A 19,642-nucleotide genomic window follows, 5' to 3' on the forward strand; every position below is an offset into this window, starting at 1 on the left:
AGGGGCGGAACGAAGCACTGTTCTGGTCGTGATGCGTTCCCGTTGTCCGTCTCGGCAGGTTTCTCTCATGAACCTGCTCTTCCTGGTTCTGTGGGTGCTTGCGATCCCGTTTCATCGCTTGCGGCCCACGGCGTCCAGCGTGTCCGCCGTGTGGGCCTGCGTCACGGTGGTGTGCAAGATGTTTTACCAGCTGGAGGTCATCAAACCCCTCCGCTACTCCTCCAACTGCACCGCAGTGAGTGCTTCAGCTTGTGGGTGATGTCGTACTTTTGCACATGCTTTGAATATGCTTTGAGACATCAAAGCATATTCAAATACTTACTGACAATTTTTGTCAGTAAGTAAGACGAAAATTGTCAGTAAGTAAGTAAGCTAAATGCTTTTCTCCTAACTAGAAAAGAAATCCATCAAAATCAAATCATATTTGCAAAACGCTTTCCTGGCAAAAAAGCTTTATTATAAAGATAAGAAATGAACAAAAAGAAGCTAAATATAATAGAAATAAATTCCTACATGGCGAAAAATATTGACTGATATTGAAATGATGGGAAAGAAAGTTCAAAGATAAAGAAATTAGAACAAAGTTTTCCAAGTTAAAAGCTTGACTGAAGATCAAGTCAAAGTAAGGGACTAAACGATGAATATGAAAGCTCAACGCTTTACCGAAGAGGGCGGCCATCTTTGTACTCTTGAAGCCTTTCTTCTTGTCCAGCATTTCTTCAAAGAAAACAAATAACCCAACTTCTTCCCAACTTACCAGCGTTTGCGTTTCTCAGAATGCGGTCCCATCCAACTCGTCGGGTCTGGACGTTGGTGTTGGCGCGAGCATGATGGAGTTGCTCCACAGGTCCATCCTCTACATTGAGCCTGTGGATCCGGTCTACTGGTGTGGCGCGCTCCTCAAGTGTGAAGGAAGAATCCTTCCTTGTCTCAGGGTACGATTGCACGTGCTACAATAGCATGAAGCTCGGTTGCCTTTCTTTCTCGCCGTCCACCGACGTCTCCCCGTATCGTGCGGCCGGCTCGTCCGTGACATCGTTTTCACTTCCTCTCTCGTGTATGCTAGAATCATCTAATGGTGCTGGGTCTGCTGGCGTTTGAGGCGACCGTCCGTCGGCACCAGCTGTATTTCCGTATCCATAACGACCTGAAGCCGCCGCCCTTCGGCATCATCTTCCACGGGATCACCAGGCAGCGCCTGGACCACGGCATCCGGCCCTGCGCGAAGTACTTTGTCAACTTCTTCTTCTACAAATTTGGCCTCGAGGTGAGGTGTCAGTCTGGTCGCAAGAGTCTGAGCTTTTAGAGTGGCCCCTTAACGTCTTCATCTTGCATACGCTGAAATCTTTAGATGAGTTTCATTGTGGCAGTCAATGTGATCGGTCAAAGGATGGATTTCTACGCCTTGCTTCACTCCTGCGCTTTGATGGCGGTTCTGTCGCGGCGCCGCAGGAAGGCGATAGGAGAGGTGTGGCCTAAATACTGCGGCTTCACAGCGGGACTCATCGTGCTGCAGTACTTACTCTGCATCGGCATCCCTCCTGCGCTGTGTGTCGGTATGACTTTATTTGAAATGAAATGCCAATGTACGAAACAGAACTCAGTCGCACGGATGTTCTCCGGCTTCACGTCACATATGTCGGACACTCGTTCCCGGAGCATACGGCAGCTCGACAATTTGAAACAGCACCGAAACGTTTACGAGACTGAGTATAATATTGACTGAGTTATCATTTAGGAAATCTGATCATCTGCTGGATATATTTTGAAGGCATTTTCACTGGTGTTCCCTTTTAGATTACCCGTGGAGGACTGCACTTCAACCTTTGACGTCAAATGTCATCAAATGGTTTTATATGCCTGATTTTGCCATGAGTCCCAATCCCTTATTCATATTCTGTGAGTATGTTGTCCTCCATGACGTTTTCATCAGAACTGAACCTACCTTTCAAAATCGAAGTGCCTGTGTCTTTCCAGATGAATTCCTCTCCCTCTTTCTCTGGCCCCGTGCAGACGACCACCTGTTGCTGCTGTGCTCCTCCTTGCAGTGGCAAGTGTTTGACGAGGAGAATCGGGCGGCGGTGCGACTGCTGGCCGGAGACAACGTGGAGATCAGCCGCAGTCTCGACCCCAGCTCCTGCAACCGCTTCATACCTGTGGACAACTTCCTTCACTGCAGGTCAGGAATAACCAGAAAGGAGAGAGCCATGCTGGAAAACAAAGTACAAGAAAGAAACTTGTAGTTCGGTACAGAACGCCCACCTATTCTCACATTCGCTCTTCACAAATTCGCCCAGGTGTTACCTCGACATGGTGAAGGTGTTTGTGTTCAGCTACTTCTTTTGGCTGGTGCTGTGCCTGATCTTCATCACGGGCACCACTCGCATCAACATCTTCTGCATGGGCTACCTGGTGGCCTGCTTCTACTTCATGTTGTTCGGAAGCAGCGTGCTGATGCAGCCCGTCAAATATATCCTGCGCTTGTGGGACTGGCTCATTGGCTACACCTGCTTTGTGATCGCCATGAAGAACCTCCTGTCTGTGAGTCCTCCTATCACGTTACACAGCAAATACCGCCGTACTGAGCATAATCGGAACACTGGAAAGAGAAAAGGGCCTTCCTCAAACTGTCCCACAAAGTTGGAAGTGTACAAATGTCCAAATTATCTTGAGGTTTGGCGAATAAGGAAGGGTTAACTAGCGAGATGGTTTTGTCCAATAGGAATATGAGGACACTGTTCATCTCAACATGAACTGTGTCCTACTTTCTATTTTCTCTCTCTTCAGCTCGGTTCGTGCGCCTACTTGGGCAGCCTGCTGAAGAACGGCTGCTGGTTCATTCAGGCCTTCAGTATGTTCTGCACCATAAAAGGCTACGATGTCCGTGAGTGTCTGCATCGTCACGGACCGGCATCGATAGCGTACAGCGACGGTGTCGTCTTACAGGTTGAGTCGAGATGGACGGATGGAGGATTTCCGCTGATCTCGAGGCTGTCCTTTTTGTGTTCTTCAGCCGAGCCGGACGACGAGTGTGAGCTGCCCGAGGGCGAGGCCGGCATCGTGTGGGATGCCATCTCTTTCACCGTCCTTTTAGCACAGAGGAGGGTCTTCCTCAGCTACTACTTCCTCTACGTGGTGGCCGACCTCAAGGCCGCCAAGATATTGGCCTCCAGGTCTGTAGAATCAGAATCAGCAGTGGTGTGCAAAGAGGCTGGGTGGGTGCTGCTGGGGTCGGGGGGTCGGGGTCTATATATTCCAGTATATAGTACTTTTTTTTTCAATGAACCCCCAATCATCTTTTTTCTAAATGTCTTTAAGGGGTGCCGAGCTGTTCGAGGCCAAGGTCAAAAAGCAGGTTGCGGCCCGGCTAGAGATGGAGAAGAAATCTGTGCAGACCCTGAAGAAACAGTAAGACACGCAGTAGAATGGACAGTGTATGTGCTTAAACATGACATCCTGTTGGCCAGAAAGATCCACAAATTTCCTTCCCTTATCCTTCCATTTGTCCTTATATACGGACAATGTCTACGTAATAAATGTTCTAAGCTAGTTGTCAATGTTCGGCATCTTCCTGTAGGATGGAGAAGATTAAATCCAAACAGAGGAGTCGGCCGCCGCCGCCGGCAGACAAAGCAGGGCTTCCGGTTGATCCCGAATCAGAGAGACTGGGTAACGCACAATCGTGAATGGAATCCTTTCGAGGATTCCAAAACTTCCGTGTGCTTGCTGCACACAATGCGTCACTCGGTGTTGACAACTGCCAATATGAGGAGAGACCACGCACTTTGGTTTTTTTCCAGGTGACGAAGAGAAGGCAAAGAGGGATGCAGGAAAATGGTGGAAGCCTTGGGTCTCGCGGCCCGGAGGTACACGATGAAGTCCCAGACGCAAAAAAGAACAACGGAACAATGAAGATTGTGCTTTGCGTTCAATTGATGACTCCCCCAACCATTGATGTCCATTAGACGACGGTCTTTAACAAGTCAATAATCCCAAAATAACGGATCACGCGAGATAATAATTGAACATTATTACTACAATAGCAGGGCAGTGCGATGCTTTAGTCGTCGTGGGTTTGCATTTGGGCTACGGCCGCGCAACCTGTGTGGCGTTTGCATGCACTCTCCTCGCGAGGATTTTCCCGGGTTACTCCGGCCTCCTCCCGCATCCTTTATTGGTATTTTTAATACAATACAAAATGATGTTGCACAAATCCATAAGAACTTTAGAATCAGCACTTTTCCCTGTGGAGCGATAAGAAGAAGACAGCGGAGCCCTGCATACTCCCGGTTCCGAAGCTGCCGATTGGTTTTGTTTCACTTTTCTTTCCCAAATTCTTTTCTTTTTTGGAGGCTAACCAACCCCCAAAACGCTGAGTGCTGATTTATCTGTGCTTGTTCTAGAATTGTTTGGGTGTAAAAAACATTTTCAATGCACTTTTGCTGGGCGTCATTCATCCCCAGGTTTTTGCTATTCCTTGTCCCTGCCTGGTCCCCTTTCCCCGCCAACAGCAGGGGTCCACAAAATACTGCAATTCTTCTGTCATTTTAACTCAAAAGAATCTCGTGCTATTTTGGCATTACAAAACGGCAATCGGGTTTCAGGCCCCCGTGCACAAAAGGGGATGAACCTGAGACAACAAGGGGTGTGCACTTCGCCCCCCTTTTACCACATATTTTCACCGCTCTCACGGCAAGCTAGGGCGTGTGACACGGGGGGTACGACGGCAGGGGAGCTTCTTCTAGAGCACGTTCGCGGCCCCCCCCCCGGCAGAAGAGCTCCCCTTCGTGCTGCCCAATGTCCACACTTGATCTGTTAGCTGTAGAACGTCGAACACGCTCGCTGGCCGGCGTACGTGACACTGCTCTGTTTCACACAGTGGAAAACAACTGTGGCTACCACCTGTTTGAGAGTGACAGTGAGGAGGAGGACGAGGATCCAGAAAAGAAAGAGGAGGAACCCCCAAGGAAGAAATCTGCTTTTCAGGTTTGTTGAAGGCAGAAGACAAGAGACACCAAACCAAAAAGTGAGGTGAAATGTCCGAAAGGTTCTTCACTCAATTGTGTTGTACGTCATTTTCTAAGCTGGCTTACAACGCCTGGGTCACAAGCTCCAAAACAGCTTTGAAGGACCTGAGCAGAGAGAAGAGGCGAATGAAAAAAGAGGAGAAGAAGAGAGCCACGAGAGAGCTTCAGGCACAGCAGAGTGAGGAATTTGTACACCAAAATTTGCCGCTAAACGGGGTCCATTCAACATCATTGGAAGAAGTGCTGAGGAAATATTTGTCCTGTTCTTCTTGGAATTGAGTCGGATTTTCAACTAAAAACCTAAATTCAGATTTGCACAATTGTTGGCGCAGTTGAAGACATTCCACGGGATTGAGTACACTAATACAGCGGAAAATGTCTTCATTGTTTTCCACTATGAGATGTGTCTATTTTAGTCACGTTCGGTCTCAAGTAGCATTTTGCGTGGGAAAAAAGGTCCAAGGTTTCAGAAGGTCCGACCGCAGCTGCGGTGGGCGAAAACTAATACTTCATCATTATATTTGTATTAGTGAAAATACATCTGAAGTCGAAGCAATTTCAAAAACAAAGTAATTGTAAGTTTTTTTGTTTTTGTGTCAGAAAAGCATTTTCAGCATGTTTGGCGAGTTTTTGGGGGGAATCCTTCCGATGTTAAACCCATATCCCAATTTGAATCTCTTTTTCTTTTTTTCTTCTAGGTTTTGACAGAACGGACTCAAGCGAGGACGAACTTGACGAAAGCATCGTGGAAGGGGAAAGTGAAGAAGATCAAGGTAATCAGACATGAGTGCGCAGCTATTCAACTATATCGGAAAAGTGTGTAAGAAGGCATTTTCCCTTCCAGAAAACGTTCCACAGCGGATCATCAACACCTTGAAATTTGGCCTGGTGTTTTTGCAGTCGCTTCTGGACGACTTGACTCAGGGTCTCAACTCGTTGTGCAAAGACAACCTGGACATTTCCAAAGTGCTTCTCTTTGAGAGAGCGCTACTCAGCCAGCAGCAGAAGAAGGTGGGAGGACACGCGATGGCGCGTGACTCTTGTTTCTATTTTCGCCACTTTCTCGCTCGCTCGCTCCGCAGGGCAGAGAGGTGAGCCGGCAGAGCGTGAAGCGCTATTATGAGAGCCGGTTGTCCCGTCAGAACACATCGTCCTCACAAGAAGACCCGCAAGACTCGCTGCCTCCTTCGTCACCGCCGGCCGCCCCGCCCTCCTCCCGCCACGCCTACGCCAAACTCAGGAGCCAAGCTTCCAAGCTGTCCTGGGCGAGCAGCCTCTCCAGGTACCGGAGCTTCAGCCGAGACACTAAACCGGCCATTCGAGACGCGTGGGACGTCGGCTCCTCCTAGCGGGACACAAAAGAATCACTGAATACAAAAATACATTTCAAACGAATACAAATAACCTCACCTGATGGTAGGAAAAGGATGCTGAGGTTACGGTCATTTAAATCATTGGGGGGGGGGAGGAGTCACTCGAGGGCAACTAAATGGTTTATTTATTATTGTTTACTCCTGCTCTAAATTGCTGTCGCTGTTTATGAAAACATTCTTGATAGGTCTTTCAAAGTTGTCTTTAAAACACACACGTGAGGTTCATTAAATACTCGCCAATGACCTTTTGGATCAACGTAATATATATTGTCCTGATGAAACCACGCAAGTTGGGCTCGTTGAAGACTCCGAATCGTCTTTCTTCGATGCTTACAAAAACCCATCGGCTCCCCTCCCGAACCAATCTCACTGTGCGATGCTGTCGTTTTGCCCAAATCAGCTGCACGACGGAGGAGACCGTGCTGGGCTCCCGGCAGCCGACCCAGGAGGAGCTCGAAGAACCTCCGCTCGCGGCGGCGGCGGCTTCCAACCATCTCAGGAGGAGGCTGCGGAAATCGGCCCGTGTCGACTGGACCTCCTATGAAGCTGATGAGCTCTCACCGAGGTGAAGAAGGAAACGCCTGCCAGTGTGGTCTATGTAAATACATCAATATACGCAGGAGAGCGTGAATTGAATTTGAATACAATAAATGTATGATGCCTCGGTGGATGTTTTTGTTGATTGTTGAGTTCCGTTTTCTCTAAGCAGCTTTGAGGCGAACGCCATTGAAAAAGAAGAAGCTGTAGGGGAAGAGGGGCATGAAAAGCGGTGTGAAAAAGAGGTGTCAGATGAAACGGAGCCACGACAAGACGAGGGTGTCCAGGGGGAGGAGCCCGACGGCGAATCCCAGCAAACTGAGGAAGAGGATTACCCAGAGTACCCAGAATGCACTTCTCCTGGCTTCAGGGAGGACATCATAGAAATCGGTATGGATGCCTCGGATTTTCCAAGACCACTAAGTCAGGAAAGTAGGAACCTCACTGCCAGCGAGTTGCTGCTCAACAAGTCAGTCGACACCAAAGCGGGCTCGTAATCGGAAGCCAACGCTGCTATTTCAAGTCGTTCGTCTCGTCTCTCTCCGTCCGCAGAATGTTTGACGACGACGAGATCTCAGCGTCCGACGAGTTTTCCCTTACCCTTCCGAGGCCACTGAAGCTGACCTTTGCCCTCTACAACACCATGGTGTCCAAGTCGGAGATGCTGTGCTACTTCGTCATCATCCTCAACCACATCGTGTCGGCGTCGCTTCTCAGCCTCATCCTGCCGATCCTCATCTTCATGTGGGCGATGCTGTCCGTGCCCCGGCCAACCAAACGCTTCTGGATGACCGCCATCATCTACACCGAGGTACGCTCTCAGCACCCACATCTTCACGTGCGCTATTATACAAGGGAAGCCCTTCTTAATCAACGGATTCTTCTCCACACTTGCGGCCGAATGCGATCCAACTAATAAACAAGCGCAAACAAAAATGACAGTCAACGCCTCACACCCGCACACCTGGCGACTGACCCTCGCACACATCCCGACCTCCCAAGCCAAGTGTCCTTAGCGGGAAACAACCTTTGGAGGTGCCACATGCACTGTTCTGTATTATGTTTTTGTTTCACCGCAAACAACATGGTGCAATTGTCAAGGAAGAAGCCGATGGGCCCGGGCAACGCAGCTCATACAAGAGGCGAGATCGTGAGATTTGAGGGTGAAATAATCGCCCCATTCACTGACTGCACAAGTGTACTCCGTTGACGGAGGCTCTCCGCACGTCGCTTTTTAGCCACAATGACAGGAACCTATCAACTTCTGATCATTAGCTACGGATAAATGACGCTTTGTTTTGCCCCAAAACTTTCTTTCAGCTGAACGTGGTGGTGAAGTACTTCTTCCAGTTCGGTTTCTTCCCGTGGACCACTTCCGCCTACCGAGGCATCAACGCCGAGCGTCCCTTTGCCCTGCCCAACATTATTGGCGTTGAGAAGAAGGATGGCTATGTGCTTTTTGACCTCATTCAGCTGCTTGCTCTGTTCTTCCACCGCTCTATTCTCAAGGTTAACATATTTTGTTATACAATATGTGCGTTTTCAACGTTTCCGTGACTATAGTACAGATAGGAACACCTCGACTGTTGTACTAACGTCGTAGTGTATGTGCACAAAATGTACTGGTGTCCGTGACCGCGCAGTGCCACGGGCTGTGGGACAACAAGGAGGTGGAGATGCCCGATTTCTTCAAGAAGCTAAAGAAGAAGGTGGACAAGAAGAAAATGACTGGAGGCGAAAAGGAGAAACAAGCACGCCGACTGAAGTTCCTCCCTCTCCAGTCGTCCACCACCTCCATCTTCCGGAAGCTGAAGAAAGGAAACTCCGCAGAATCCGACGGTGAACACCCGATGAATCGAGTAAAATTGCAAATCCTTTTTGATGTCTTTATTTTTCCTGCCCAGTAGGCGAACCCAACAGGGAGAACAAGAAGAAGAGACGGCGTCGGCAAAGGGCACCTCTGACCAGGAAGCAGCGGATCAGGCAGCTGATCAAAGAGAGGATGCTCCAAACTAAAACCGCCATCATTGAAGTGTGAGTCCAAAATTGGTTTGGGTTCGCGTTGAAGCGTGGCTTTCATTTCATAAACGCAAAGACGACTCAAATCAACAGAGTAAGCTTGAATCGGCAAGCATTTTGTTACATGCAGAAATAAAAATGGCTTCTCTATAGCAGTTCGTTGAATTCATAAATGCAATTTTTTTTTTTGTATACATTTAGGTTAAAAAAAAAAAAAAGATATATGCAGTGTGTTATCCTCACTTTAGATGTCAAAAGGGTTTTTGGCTCCCAGTGTTTGTTTTGTTTTGTTTTTGTGGCTCTTTTGAGTATTTAAGGTCGGCAAACTTTGAGCTCCGTACTGTCGATAACGTATATTGCTATTTTTCCAGAGCCCTTCACATCTACTTACCCATAAGGCAGTTTTTCTACGACATCATCCACCCAGACTACAGTCCCGTGTGTGACGTCTACGCCCTCATGTTTCTCATCGACGTCGTCAACTTCATCGTTACCATATATGGATACTGGGCCTTTGGGGTAAGAAACTGTCCCATTGACTGGGAATATATTCAAACGCGATATTATGTTGTTGGCCTCTTCATCAGTTACACTGACCGACACGATTTGCAATAAACGAGTTTATTTGCGACGCGAGCGCATGTAGTGTTTGGGTATGACTGACTCAGATGGCACCGACCTGTAGAAATACTCGGCGGCGGCCGACATCACCGAGTCCCTGTCTGAGGACCAGGTCCCTGAAGCCTTCCTGGTCATGTTGCTGATCCAGTTCGGTACCATGATTGTGGACCGGGCCCTCTACCTGAAGAAGTCTCTGCTGGGAAAGTGCGTTTTCCAGGTGGTGTTGGTGTTCGGCATACACTTCTGGATGTTCTTTATCCTACCCGGGGTCACTGAAAGGTAAAAAGTTGAATGGATTCTTTTGGAACAAGAAAAGACGAGCGACCGATCTCCCCTTATCGTCGCTTATGTTCTGCACACAGGAGGTTCAACCGCAACCCAGTCGCCCAGCTGTGGTACTTTGTAAAGTGCATTTACTTTGGCCTTTCTGCGTACCAGATCAAGTGTGGCTACCCGAATCGCATCCTGGGGAACTTCCTCACTAAGAACTTCAACTACCTCAACCTCTTCCTCTTCCAAGGGTACACGCGTGGACTCTTTATTTAACTCAGCCTTCTAAGCAGAAGCCTAATATAAAAAAGATGAATTGAAATGATTGTGCTTTTTTTCCTCCCGCCCTGTCTTCCTTCAGGTTTCGCTTGGTCCCCTTCCTGACAGAGTTAAGGGCCGTGATGGACTGGGTGTGGACCGACACCACTCTGTCACTGTCCAGCTGGATCTGTGTGGAAGACATCTATGCGAATATATTCATCCTCAAGTGCTGGAGGGAGTCTGAAAAAGTAACTATATACAGAATGTGCTTTGTTTTGCGTTTGTTTATTAACATTCACTGCCAGCCTACCCAGTTACCACGGATATTTGACTTCGAAAGCCGTCAATGGCAGGGAACGTGTTAAACGCACCGTTAAGTCAAAAAAGAAAGTGAAAAGGATGATGCTAAAAATGGCCAAGGTATTAATGATGAATGGATGTCATTGTTGCAGAAATTCCCCCACCAGCCAGGACAGAAGAAGAAGAAGGTGGTGAAATACGGGATGGGAGGATGCCTCATCTTTGTCCTCATCGGCATCATCTGGTTTCCTCTGCTCTTCATGTCTCTCGTCCAATCGGCAGCCGGCGTCACAAATCAGCCCATTGACGTCTCCATCCAGTTGAGCATCGCTGGATATGAGGTCGAGAGCAATTCACTTCCTTGTTGTTTGGCTTTCTAGTCGACCCTATTTGCTCATATAGTGGCCGGGGGGCATTTGTTTCAAGTCGATGATGCTTTATTACAGAAAAAGGAAGGCCGCTATTTGACAAAATATGTTCAATGCTGCCGTCTTTTTTTGAAGCAACGCCACGAGAGCAGTAGTCGCTTTAAGGTGTTTTAAAGTGGCGACGTGAAATGACAAGCATAATTGTGTCACTCCCCGCGTTTGTGTGTCCGTAGCCTCTGTTCACCATGAGCGCCCGGGAACAGAACTTGGTTTCGTACTCAGAAGCGGGATTCGAACGACTCACCAAAGTCTACGCAACCTACCCAGTGAGACGATCTTCTCTTTGACCACTAAACAAATGTCTAAATAAACATAAGCCGTATATTGATTCACAGTATAGCTACGGTAATCATTTGGGGTTTGAACCGCTTACCTGTTGGCAAACTAGTATACTTTTCTTGTTTCCAATGTACTCTCTCTCCACAAGTCTGCAATGCAGTTCATAATGAACTACGAGGCCGAAGACATTGTCGTTGCCAAGATCAAGAGCGACGCCAGCCTGCTTTGGAGCATCAGCCCGGCCAGTCGGGAGGCCATGATGGAGGAGCTCAGCAACTCCCCTCATTTGTACGTGACGCTCCGCTGGACACTGCTCAGGTCAGAGCGACTGCGGGCATTCGGGCGCGGCCTCCTCGGCCGTCATTCCCAAACACGAAGTGTGTCGCGAGAGATCAACGGGTCATCAATTCCACTCGATTGGTCTGAAAGCCGTTCGCTACAAATAACGTTGCCTTTGTTCACCTATTCTATCTATGCCAACAACTGTACAGTGAACTTCTTTTCTACGGGATTATAATCCCTCGAGGGCCAATTCAATTTACACCCTGGTGTCATTTATTCAGCTATATTGTGACTATTAACGCTCGCAAACTTACTCATTTAGAAATGCGTCCATATCGACGAACGCCAAGACGGTGGGAGAACACACGGTGAAGTTTGAGGACGAGGCCTTGAAGGAAGGAATTGTGCGCATGCTCAAAGGAGACGGCGGCGCAAACGTGTGAGTCGCAGTCAACGCGACGCAACCGTTGCGGTTTAGGAGCCAGAAAACCACATAGAGCACCATCGAGCGGGTATTTGCTCGTGCCCGAACGGAATGTCGTATAACCGGTGACCCGCTTCTGTGCCCTGCTAGGATCATCAACTCTCTGCTGCCCAAGTTCCTCAGGGGTCCCAAAGGACCGGAGTCCAAAATGGCAACCAGGATGAACGTAGGTTAGTTGAGGTTTTATTCATTGTAATAACCCACTGTTGTTTGGGAGTCTTCCTCATATGCATATTTAGTTTTTTAGGAAAGTTATCATTCATCATACCAAAAAAAAAAAAATGGTTTCTCTAACAAGCCTGTATATGAAAATGAAGACAATATAACAGTATAACACACAAACAAAAAAAGCAGCAACGCACAGTAGCCTCATCAACGTACTGTACAAGTTAATTTCAACAAATATACTGTCCTTTAGTGCAGTTTAAAAATGAATCCCAAATCTATTTGATGTAGTGAACAAGTATACTAAAGTCAATGGGCAAATGGCGAACATAAGTTGGCCCACTTTTAAAGTTATAATCGCAAACCTTAGCTCCGTATAACATCTAATTACACTCCAGTAGAAATTAGCTAGATTTTATATTCATGTTGGAATATATATGTTCTATAGCTATTTTTGGATAAAAATCCATTTGTACAACGCACGCCGTAATTAGCATTAGTCCAGTTTGGAACGTGCCGTAAATATGGAAGCCGTGCATGTTTCACCCCCAGGCCCGACTGAGCGTCCAGAGCTCCTGGCTTTCTTCAGGCCCCTGTCCATCAAACTCCGAAAGGTCAACGGCACTTCGGAGCGGGAGGCGGACCAGTGGTGGACGGTACAGGAGTGCTCCCCGGCCCACGTCTTCTCCCCACACGAGTGCGACAGCATTGAGATCGTGGTGTTCAGCGACAAAGTCAGCCCGGCCAGTCTGGGCTTTTTGGCTGGACACGGGTAAGTCGGGGGGGGGGGGGGCACAGGGCGCAGCATTTAGACCAAGGTAGAAAAATTTTAATCGTATGCGAGGCTCGACAAATCTATATACTACTTAAAGCTCAAAGTTTGTGTGTCCGTTTTCAAAGAACCGTCCTCCCGCACGACTCCAAGGATTCAACGGCCTCTTTAAATACCGAACTAGTAACACTTAGCATGATAGGTCATTCTTACCAACCCGTGTGACCGAAGGACATACTATAAGTGGAGGCTTATTGGAAAACGTTTTTGCTCTAGAAAGTTCTTTGAAAATGGACACACAAACTTTTGAGCTTCAGGATATAGATGTCGCCGAACGTGCTTGAAGCCATTCGAATCCCAGGTGCTTCTAAAGCTGAGACAGCATTTCTACCCCGAATACCATTTTATAATCATTGACCAGTTCAGTTCAGAAGGTTTCAGTTCCCAATATCAATTTGTTTTGCAATGAGTGTCAGCAAGTCCCAAGGTCAGTCTCTGAAAGTGGCTGGATTGGATTGGCGTTGTCCGTGTTTTTCTCACGGTCACTTTTGTTGGTTGCTCAAGGTTTGGCGGATGTCATGATTCGCGTATACCGGCATCGAATAAGATGACAACAAATATTGTCCAAACTGGTTTAGTTCATAACGTTCACAGGAGAGTGAAGCCGTTTCAAATACTGACGAGAACGACTTTGAACTCTCGCACCGCAGCATCGTGGGCCTCTACATGTCGGTGGTGTTGGTGATCGGCAAGTTTGTGAGGGAGTTCTTCAACGGCATCTCGCGCTCCATCATGTTCGAGGAGCTGCCGTGCGTGGACCGCGTCCTCAAGCTGTGCACGGACATCTTCGTGGTGCGCGAGACCGGAGAGATGGAGCTGGAGGAGACGCTCTTTGAGAAGCTCATCTTCCTCTACAGATCCCCCGAGACCATGATCAAGATGACCAGAGAGAAGGACGACTAGACGGGGAACCTTCTCGCTCTTCTGCGGACTTCTCCCCACCAATGGATGCCGTTTGATACGAGTTGCAGAAAACTGTCAACTCTTCTGCCTTTAAAACACTTAAGTAGAGAATAACGGATGTCTATGAGTGCCGACTATACTGTATGTGGCTGCCATGAACAAACTGGGACTTACAGAAAGTTCACAATCTATTACATCATTACACTTCAGAAGGTGTTTCAATCGTTAATCTGAAACACAAATGAATGGATGTCTGCTTGAGTGCATGCATTTCCAATAAGGGACCGAACTAATAATCAACTACACGATTAATTCATTTGATTCTGTATATTGTGTGCAATTGTCTTGAAAAGAAATGATCCAAAAAGTGTCTGTGTATTTTGTCCCATTTCAAAACACACAGCAAATAAAGTTATTTTCACTTTATCAAGGAAATGTAATCAAATATCCATCTTTCATTTCTAAAATGAATTGTTTTGTTTCTTTTAATCTCCTTTTTGAGGGCCTTTACTACTCCTGGCTTTGGATTTCCTTTGTAAACTGCAAGTGTGACATATTTTCACTAAAAGTTAAAAATGTTACCAAAATGACACCGACTTTTTGCTGTTTTTTTTTTACTTACAAAACAATTTCAAACCAAATTTCAAGAAAATGATCCACCATCGCTTGAATCCGCTTAAATATAACTTTAATTACAAATAACAGGGAGATAATTGCCATTCTGTCGTTATCCCATCTCTTCTGACCATCCCTTGGTCCTTTTTTTTTTTTTTTTTTTGCCCCCCCCAGACAGTTGCAGGAAGAAGGGGTCTACGTCACAGGATCACATCCTACAGAAACAGAAATTACAGTAAAGCCCAGAATAGCACAGATCTTTCCAGAATATGAAAAAATAATCTGCAATGCTCACTACAAATCCAGGCTCGCAAGACCTCGCAATGTATTAATGCTAAATCAAATCATTTTGTACAGAAGGAATTTTTTTTCTCTTCGCATTATGTATTTTGAAAACACACATTTGTATAGCTAGACTGACCAGCATATGGTTTGGTAATTAAAACAGACATTTCAATAGGAATACAAGCAAGAAGCACATATGTGTAAAAATGTGACCTTAAAAACAATTGCACTGTTTTGACTGTCAACAACAAAATGTGTAAATAAAGATAAACGCCTCACCATAAACCAATTGTTAAACTGATACCTCTAGGGAGAGGTTTTTAGTATGATGGTTACTCTATTTTAGTGTTTCCCAATATTTATTGAGCCAAGGCACTTAATTTGACATTGGGAAAAGGTCAAATGTCACAAAAGTATGTACAGCATACTGATCTTTTTAGTTTTGCCTGTCACTTCCACGTTCCCCTGCTTTTTCAATAATAGCAAATTCACAAATTATTTTTTTTTTTTTTGGGGGGGGGGGGGGTCCTATCCTCTTAGTTACCTTTGGAGCCAAACCATACTTTTATTTAATAAAAAAAAAAAAAGGCTACAGCAATGAATTAGATTTTCATATTTAATTAGTGTAGTTTACATGATTCAAAAGTTTAGTAACAGGCAATCAGTAAAGATACTTGAGCCTGTTAGCCGCCACAATCAGATCCATCAGCTATATTACCACACGGAGAACTACTTATTTGATAGAACAGTATTCCCAACAGTGATGCGAGAGATCAGAAGTGGTGTCGCGGGAAAATGATCCAATTTCACTTAAAACACATTTACTGCCATTGACGCCTTTAGGAGTGAAATATCCGAAGGCTGGCAGTCAATGAGTTTTAATTAGTCGGAAAATGTGCCTTGACATTTTTTTCTTAAATTTAAGGGTGGAACACCACTTTTTTTTTTTTTTTTTTTTTATCTTCGATTGCCCAAAAAAATAAAAAGAATAATAAAATAATGTAATGAACGAATGACAGTCCCATTGAAATGTGCACTCACAGGCAGTTTTGGGCTTGACTATTTTGACGCTGGCTTCGGCCGCCTTCATCGCTTCACTTTTCACCTGCGGCTTGAGGGCGGCCCGCACCGCGCTGGCGCAGATAGCCGAGAAGCGGATGTAGCTGCACAGAGGACAAATACACACAATCGGTCCACAGGTCGATACGTACGCGTAACTGGTGAAAACCGCGTAGTTTCAATAGCCAGCCGAGCAAGCAGCTCAAGTCAAACGCGAATGTATGCACACGCTAACTTCAACTAGCATTGGCATGGTAGCTAACCACACATCTCCGTGAAAACTTAACGTCTGGAACACTTGCACATAACGCTACACTTATTCGTGCATCCGTTAAAACAAAACAAACAGGCGAGTGATATGAACAGTTACAATAATCCTATGTTCTTTTTACCTGAGTCCCGCTTGTCTCCAGTATGCAACCATCTTGCCAGTCTTGTTGTAGCTTCAAGGGCAGGGCGGACGCTGTCGGGATGACGTCATTTAAACGCGCGGAGGCGAGAGGTTGACATGGGAGCGACGTGCAGAGTGGCCGCCATGTTGAAAAGGGAGTCCCACGATGTTTAAAATCACGACTATTACTACTTGTTCATGTCTCCACAATCTTTTTAGAAAGTATTTATCTGGAATGGCAAACCTGAAAGAAAGAAAAACAGTGAGGACATGCAACAACTAACCAATAGAACAAGATGAGAGAGGACAAAAAAGGGCAAGACAGGACAGGGTGTGGGAAATGAGCAAGGCAGTGCTACTGATGAGTGTTGCAGTGGGATGGTTGTTTATAGTGTCTAAACACTTGTAAGAACCTGTGAGTTGCTATCTTAATATAACCTGGTATTATTATTTGTCCCAGCATTAGAAATTGAAGCCAAACGCACATCTATGGACTTTTTGACTGAATGAACACCATATCACATGCATGTTAGTCAACTGGTGTACAGAGTTGCTGTGCTGGCATCAGCATGGAGCCCAGAGAGCTCATATATTAATATTAATACTAAGCTTTACAATTAGTACAGTTGCCACTTTCCAATTTTACTGAAAATTAGAAGTACTTAAAACATAAATAATAATATTTAAAAAAAAAAAACAATTTTAGGTGAGTAATCCCGGTATCTACGGCGAGAGGGAGTGCGCGCGCGTGTGTTTGTGTCGAGGCCACTTGGAATGTTTGTCCCTTCTGCCTTTCCGTCCCTGCATGGGCCGTTCCTTTCTCCTTCCTCGGCGTCCCCGTTAGCTGCACGCAGGCCCGGCACGGCCCGGCCCGGCTGCTCCCGAGTTCTGACTCCCGTCAAAAATGAAGATCTGGGCGTCAGAGCACATTTTCAAGTGAGTGCTTCTGTCTGCCGCACTTTCATATCTCCTCGAAAAGCGTTGATTTCGCTGCTTTTGTGTGTGTGTGTCTTGAAATAGCTTGAAGTGTTAGCCACTTAAGCTAAGTTTGGCAACTTCGGTCGTCAAAGTTATCCAAAGTGCTCGCTGGTGTTGTTACCATGACCACCGGAGCTCTCTTTGTACTTATTAATAGTTATATTTACGAAGCTTCGAGCAGGGGAGCCTCTAGAGTTCACCGCTCTTTGTTAGCTTTGCGCTACTAGCGTAAAACTTTTAAGTTATCGAGATATATGCGTTTGACATCAAATAGATCCATTCAAAATAGCTGGTAAGAGGATTATTTTTATTTATTTTTTTAACTTTCATCACTTATCAAGCTGGACGCTGACATAACCACTATTGCATCAGAGTCTGCCTGCTGAGATGTAATAAAAGTGGGGGCGTTTCACATGTCAACAGCTGACAGTAACAATTTCCACACTGTACATTAAAAGTGATGGACGGCAGTGAATATTTTCCTCTGCCATCCACATACTGAAGCTCTGTCATGCTCTGAAGCGTTAACAATTAACCGATACAAGTAACCATCTTATATTTCCTTTGGGAAGTTCTGAACTATATTATTGGTTTTATCAAAACATTAGGAGCCTTTACCGAGTGGTTGAGATGTCACTTGATGGTTAAACAAAGCCCTCTTTTTCAAAGTATACTTACTGTACCACATGTTTGGAACAGCCACCCGTGGGAGACGGTGACCAAGGCCGCAATGCAGAAGTACCCCAACCCCATGAACCCCAGTGTGTTTGGTGTGGATGTTCTGGACAGAAGTGTGGACACGGAGGGGCGGTTACACAGCAAAAGACTGCTCAGCACAGAGTGGGGTCTTCCCGCCATCGCCAAATCTGTCAGTGCCCGAAATATAAAACAGTTTGATTGATAACTTCAACATTTTCTAACAAGATATCTCATTTTCCTGCAGATCATTGGATTAACGAGAACACATACCTACGTCCGAGAACATTCAGTAGTGGACCCCAAACACAAGATCTTTGAGCTGAAATCTACAAATGTGAGTTGCCACTTACATCTCAGATATTATGTCGTAATGAGTTAGAAATATGGTTAAAACGTTGACCTATTGCAGCGGTTCAATTCAAAAGGAAAACTCATGAAGCACAGGAAAAAAAACCTTTCCACAAGGCCCTCTTCCCACTTCCATTTGAAACATCGTGTTGATTCTGTCATTCGGCTTCAAGGCCGAGGGTAACTTCTACCGGTTTGGTCTCTTCAGATCTCCTTCACTAACCTGGTGTCTGTGGACGAGAAGCTGACGTATAAGCCTCATCCGCGGGATCCCGACAAGTACGTTGGAATGTCGCGTCTCCGCTGTCATACTTTGTCCTTCACTATTTGTTTAAGTTTGCAACAGGAATTTTCAAGTACAAAAATACGGAGAAGATTTAGGCCATAAATGTATGCAGTATAGAAGCAACACAATGAGTGAAGTTACTGGCAAAACGTGATTTATGCACAATGTCCCTGAAAGTCAAAACTCATGACTTCTCTTCCATAATTTTCTCTGCCATAAAGCGATGAAGCGATGAAGAGCCGCCTTTCGCATATGTCAAAACGTCATCCTTTGATTTTTGCATTTTAAGTATATGATGTGCAGAGAGAGAGAGAGAGAGAGAGAGAGGTCAACTGAAACGGGAGACAATCTTTTTCTTATTCGTTTTGAAAAAGAGTCCGCTCACGAAACGTGTGTGTGTGTGTGTGTCCACAGCCACGCAAATGCTGCAACTTACTGAAAACTTGAATTTTTGTCATTTGTTTTTTTGGTTTTATTTTTGAGTGTGGTAATGTGTTTAATGTTGAAGAAACAAATAATTCGGCTCATTTGCAATGGAGCTAATGAATTAATGAGCATGGAATCCCCGAATGAGCAGGACTGTGCTGACCCAGGAGGCTGTGATCAGCGTGAAAGGTGTCAGTCTGAGCAGCTACCTCGAGGGCCTGATGGCCAACACCATGTCCGTCAACGCCGGCAAGGTGAGGATGACCTTCAACTCTCTCTCTCGCTCTCTCTCACCTTTGTCCCGTTTTTGTTACGCTCTCAGGGCCGCGAAGCGATGGAGTGGGTCATCCGGCGGTTAAACACGGAAATTGAGGAGCTGGCGGCGACGGCTCGCGGCACCATGCGTGCGCCCATGGCGGCGGCGGTTGCGGACAAATAATAGCGAGCCGCCGCCCGTCATGAACTGGCGCGACACCTCGTCAGCCAGTACAGCCTAATTACTACAGCCTCCACAAGCCACGTGTGTGTGTGTGTGTGTGTGTGTGTGATTGGCTCTCTAATAGAGTGAAGTATAGTGTGTGTGCAGAGAGAATGTGATTGTGTGTGAGATTGAAACCCTTTAAACAAACATTTCATTAAAGCACTGTAAACAGCTATCTCTAAAGGTCACCTTCCATCATTTCAAAATAGATATTTTCTAATGTTTGTCCTTTTAACAATTTGAGTTGGTCTTTTCCGCCCGGCATTCACATTGATTTCTTATGAATATGCGAC

General features: G+C 46.1%; 3 protein-coding genes across 3 annotated transcripts in view; 2 read left to right on the forward strand and 1 right to left on the reverse strand.

Annotated features, from left to right (window-relative positions):
• The window catches only part of si:dkey-11f4.7 (piezo-type mechanosensitive ion channel component 2), a 29,932-nt gene extending 15,725 nt beyond the window's left edge, over positions 1 to 14,207 (forward strand). Inside the window, exons 23-56 of the mRNA XM_061748106.1 lie at positions 59 to 235; positions 777 to 935; positions 1,067 to 1,267; positions 1,352 to 1,556; positions 1,798 to 1,899; positions 2,014 to 2,179; positions 2,298 to 2,541; positions 2,788 to 2,884; positions 3,014 to 3,173; positions 3,319 to 3,408; positions 3,578 to 3,669; positions 3,801 to 3,866; positions 4,880 to 4,986; positions 5,085 to 5,205; positions 5,726 to 5,800; positions 5,872 to 6,038; positions 6,110 to 6,309; positions 6,801 to 6,965; positions 7,110 to 7,406; positions 7,490 to 7,748; positions 8,258 to 8,446; positions 8,581 to 8,776; positions 8,842 to 8,971; positions 9,328 to 9,475; positions 9,642 to 9,856; positions 9,940 to 10,098; positions 10,209 to 10,356; positions 10,561 to 10,749; positions 11,010 to 11,102; positions 11,264 to 11,433; positions 11,720 to 11,836; positions 11,972 to 12,051; positions 12,599 to 12,818; positions 13,529 to 14,207. Coding sequence (XP_061604090.1) covers positions 59 to 235; positions 777 to 935; positions 1,067 to 1,267; positions 1,352 to 1,556; positions 1,798 to 1,899; positions 2,014 to 2,179; positions 2,298 to 2,541; positions 2,788 to 2,884; positions 3,014 to 3,173; positions 3,319 to 3,408; positions 3,578 to 3,669; positions 3,801 to 3,866; positions 4,880 to 4,986; positions 5,085 to 5,205; positions 5,726 to 5,800; positions 5,872 to 6,038; positions 6,110 to 6,309; positions 6,801 to 6,965; positions 7,110 to 7,406; positions 7,490 to 7,748; positions 8,258 to 8,446; positions 8,581 to 8,776; positions 8,842 to 8,971; positions 9,328 to 9,475; positions 9,642 to 9,856; positions 9,940 to 10,098; positions 10,209 to 10,356; positions 10,561 to 10,749; positions 11,010 to 11,102; positions 11,264 to 11,433; positions 11,720 to 11,836; positions 11,972 to 12,051; positions 12,599 to 12,818; positions 13,529 to 13,781 — 5,457 coding nt within the window. The 3' untranslated portion in view covers positions 13,782 to 14,207. The remainder of the gene's footprint in view (positions 1 to 58; positions 236 to 776; positions 936 to 1,066; positions 1,268 to 1,351; positions 1,557 to 1,797; positions 1,900 to 2,013; positions 2,180 to 2,297; positions 2,542 to 2,787; positions 2,885 to 3,013; positions 3,174 to 3,318; positions 3,409 to 3,577; positions 3,670 to 3,800; positions 3,867 to 4,879; positions 4,987 to 5,084; positions 5,206 to 5,725; positions 5,801 to 5,871; positions 6,039 to 6,109; positions 6,310 to 6,800; positions 6,966 to 7,109; positions 7,407 to 7,489; positions 7,749 to 8,257; positions 8,447 to 8,580; positions 8,777 to 8,841; positions 8,972 to 9,327; positions 9,476 to 9,641; positions 9,857 to 9,939; positions 10,099 to 10,208; positions 10,357 to 10,560; positions 10,750 to 11,009; positions 11,103 to 11,263; positions 11,434 to 11,719; positions 11,837 to 11,971; positions 12,052 to 12,598; positions 12,819 to 13,528) is intronic.
• A 245-nt stretch (positions 14,208 to 14,452) lies between these two features.
• Positions 14,453 to 16,292, reverse strand: atp5f1e (ATP synthase F1 subunit epsilon). Its single transcript, XM_061766597.1, has 3 exons — positions 16,133 to 16,292; positions 15,723 to 15,844; positions 14,453 to 14,611 (listed from the first exon to the last, which is right to left on the reverse strand). Coding segments are annotated over exons 1-3 (156 nt in total). The 5' UTR covers positions 16,165 to 16,292; the 3' UTR covers positions 14,453 to 14,609.
• A 615-nt stretch (positions 16,293 to 16,907) lies between these two features.
• LOC133474683 (PRELI domain containing protein 3B-like) lies at positions 16,908 to 19,524 on the forward strand. The gene is made up of 6 exons (XM_061766584.1): positions 16,908 to 17,067; positions 17,809 to 17,977; positions 18,053 to 18,142; positions 18,365 to 18,435; positions 19,020 to 19,122; positions 19,191 to 19,524. Exons 1-6 carry the CDS (start codon positions 17,036 to 17,038, stop codon positions 19,305 to 19,307), a joined length of 582 nt encoding a protein of 193 aa, XP_061622568.1. The 5' UTR covers positions 16,908 to 17,035; the 3' UTR covers positions 19,308 to 19,524.
• Positions 19,525 to 19,642: the final 118 nt, after the last annotated feature.

This window comes from Phyllopteryx taeniolatus, chromosome 1, assembly GCF_024500385.1.
Source record: "Phyllopteryx taeniolatus isolate TA_2022b chromosome 1, UOR_Ptae_1.2, whole genome shotgun sequence".
In the NCBI taxonomy this organism is placed as follows: domain Eukaryota; kingdom Metazoa; phylum Chordata; class Actinopteri; order Syngnathiformes; family Syngnathidae; genus Phyllopteryx; species Phyllopteryx taeniolatus.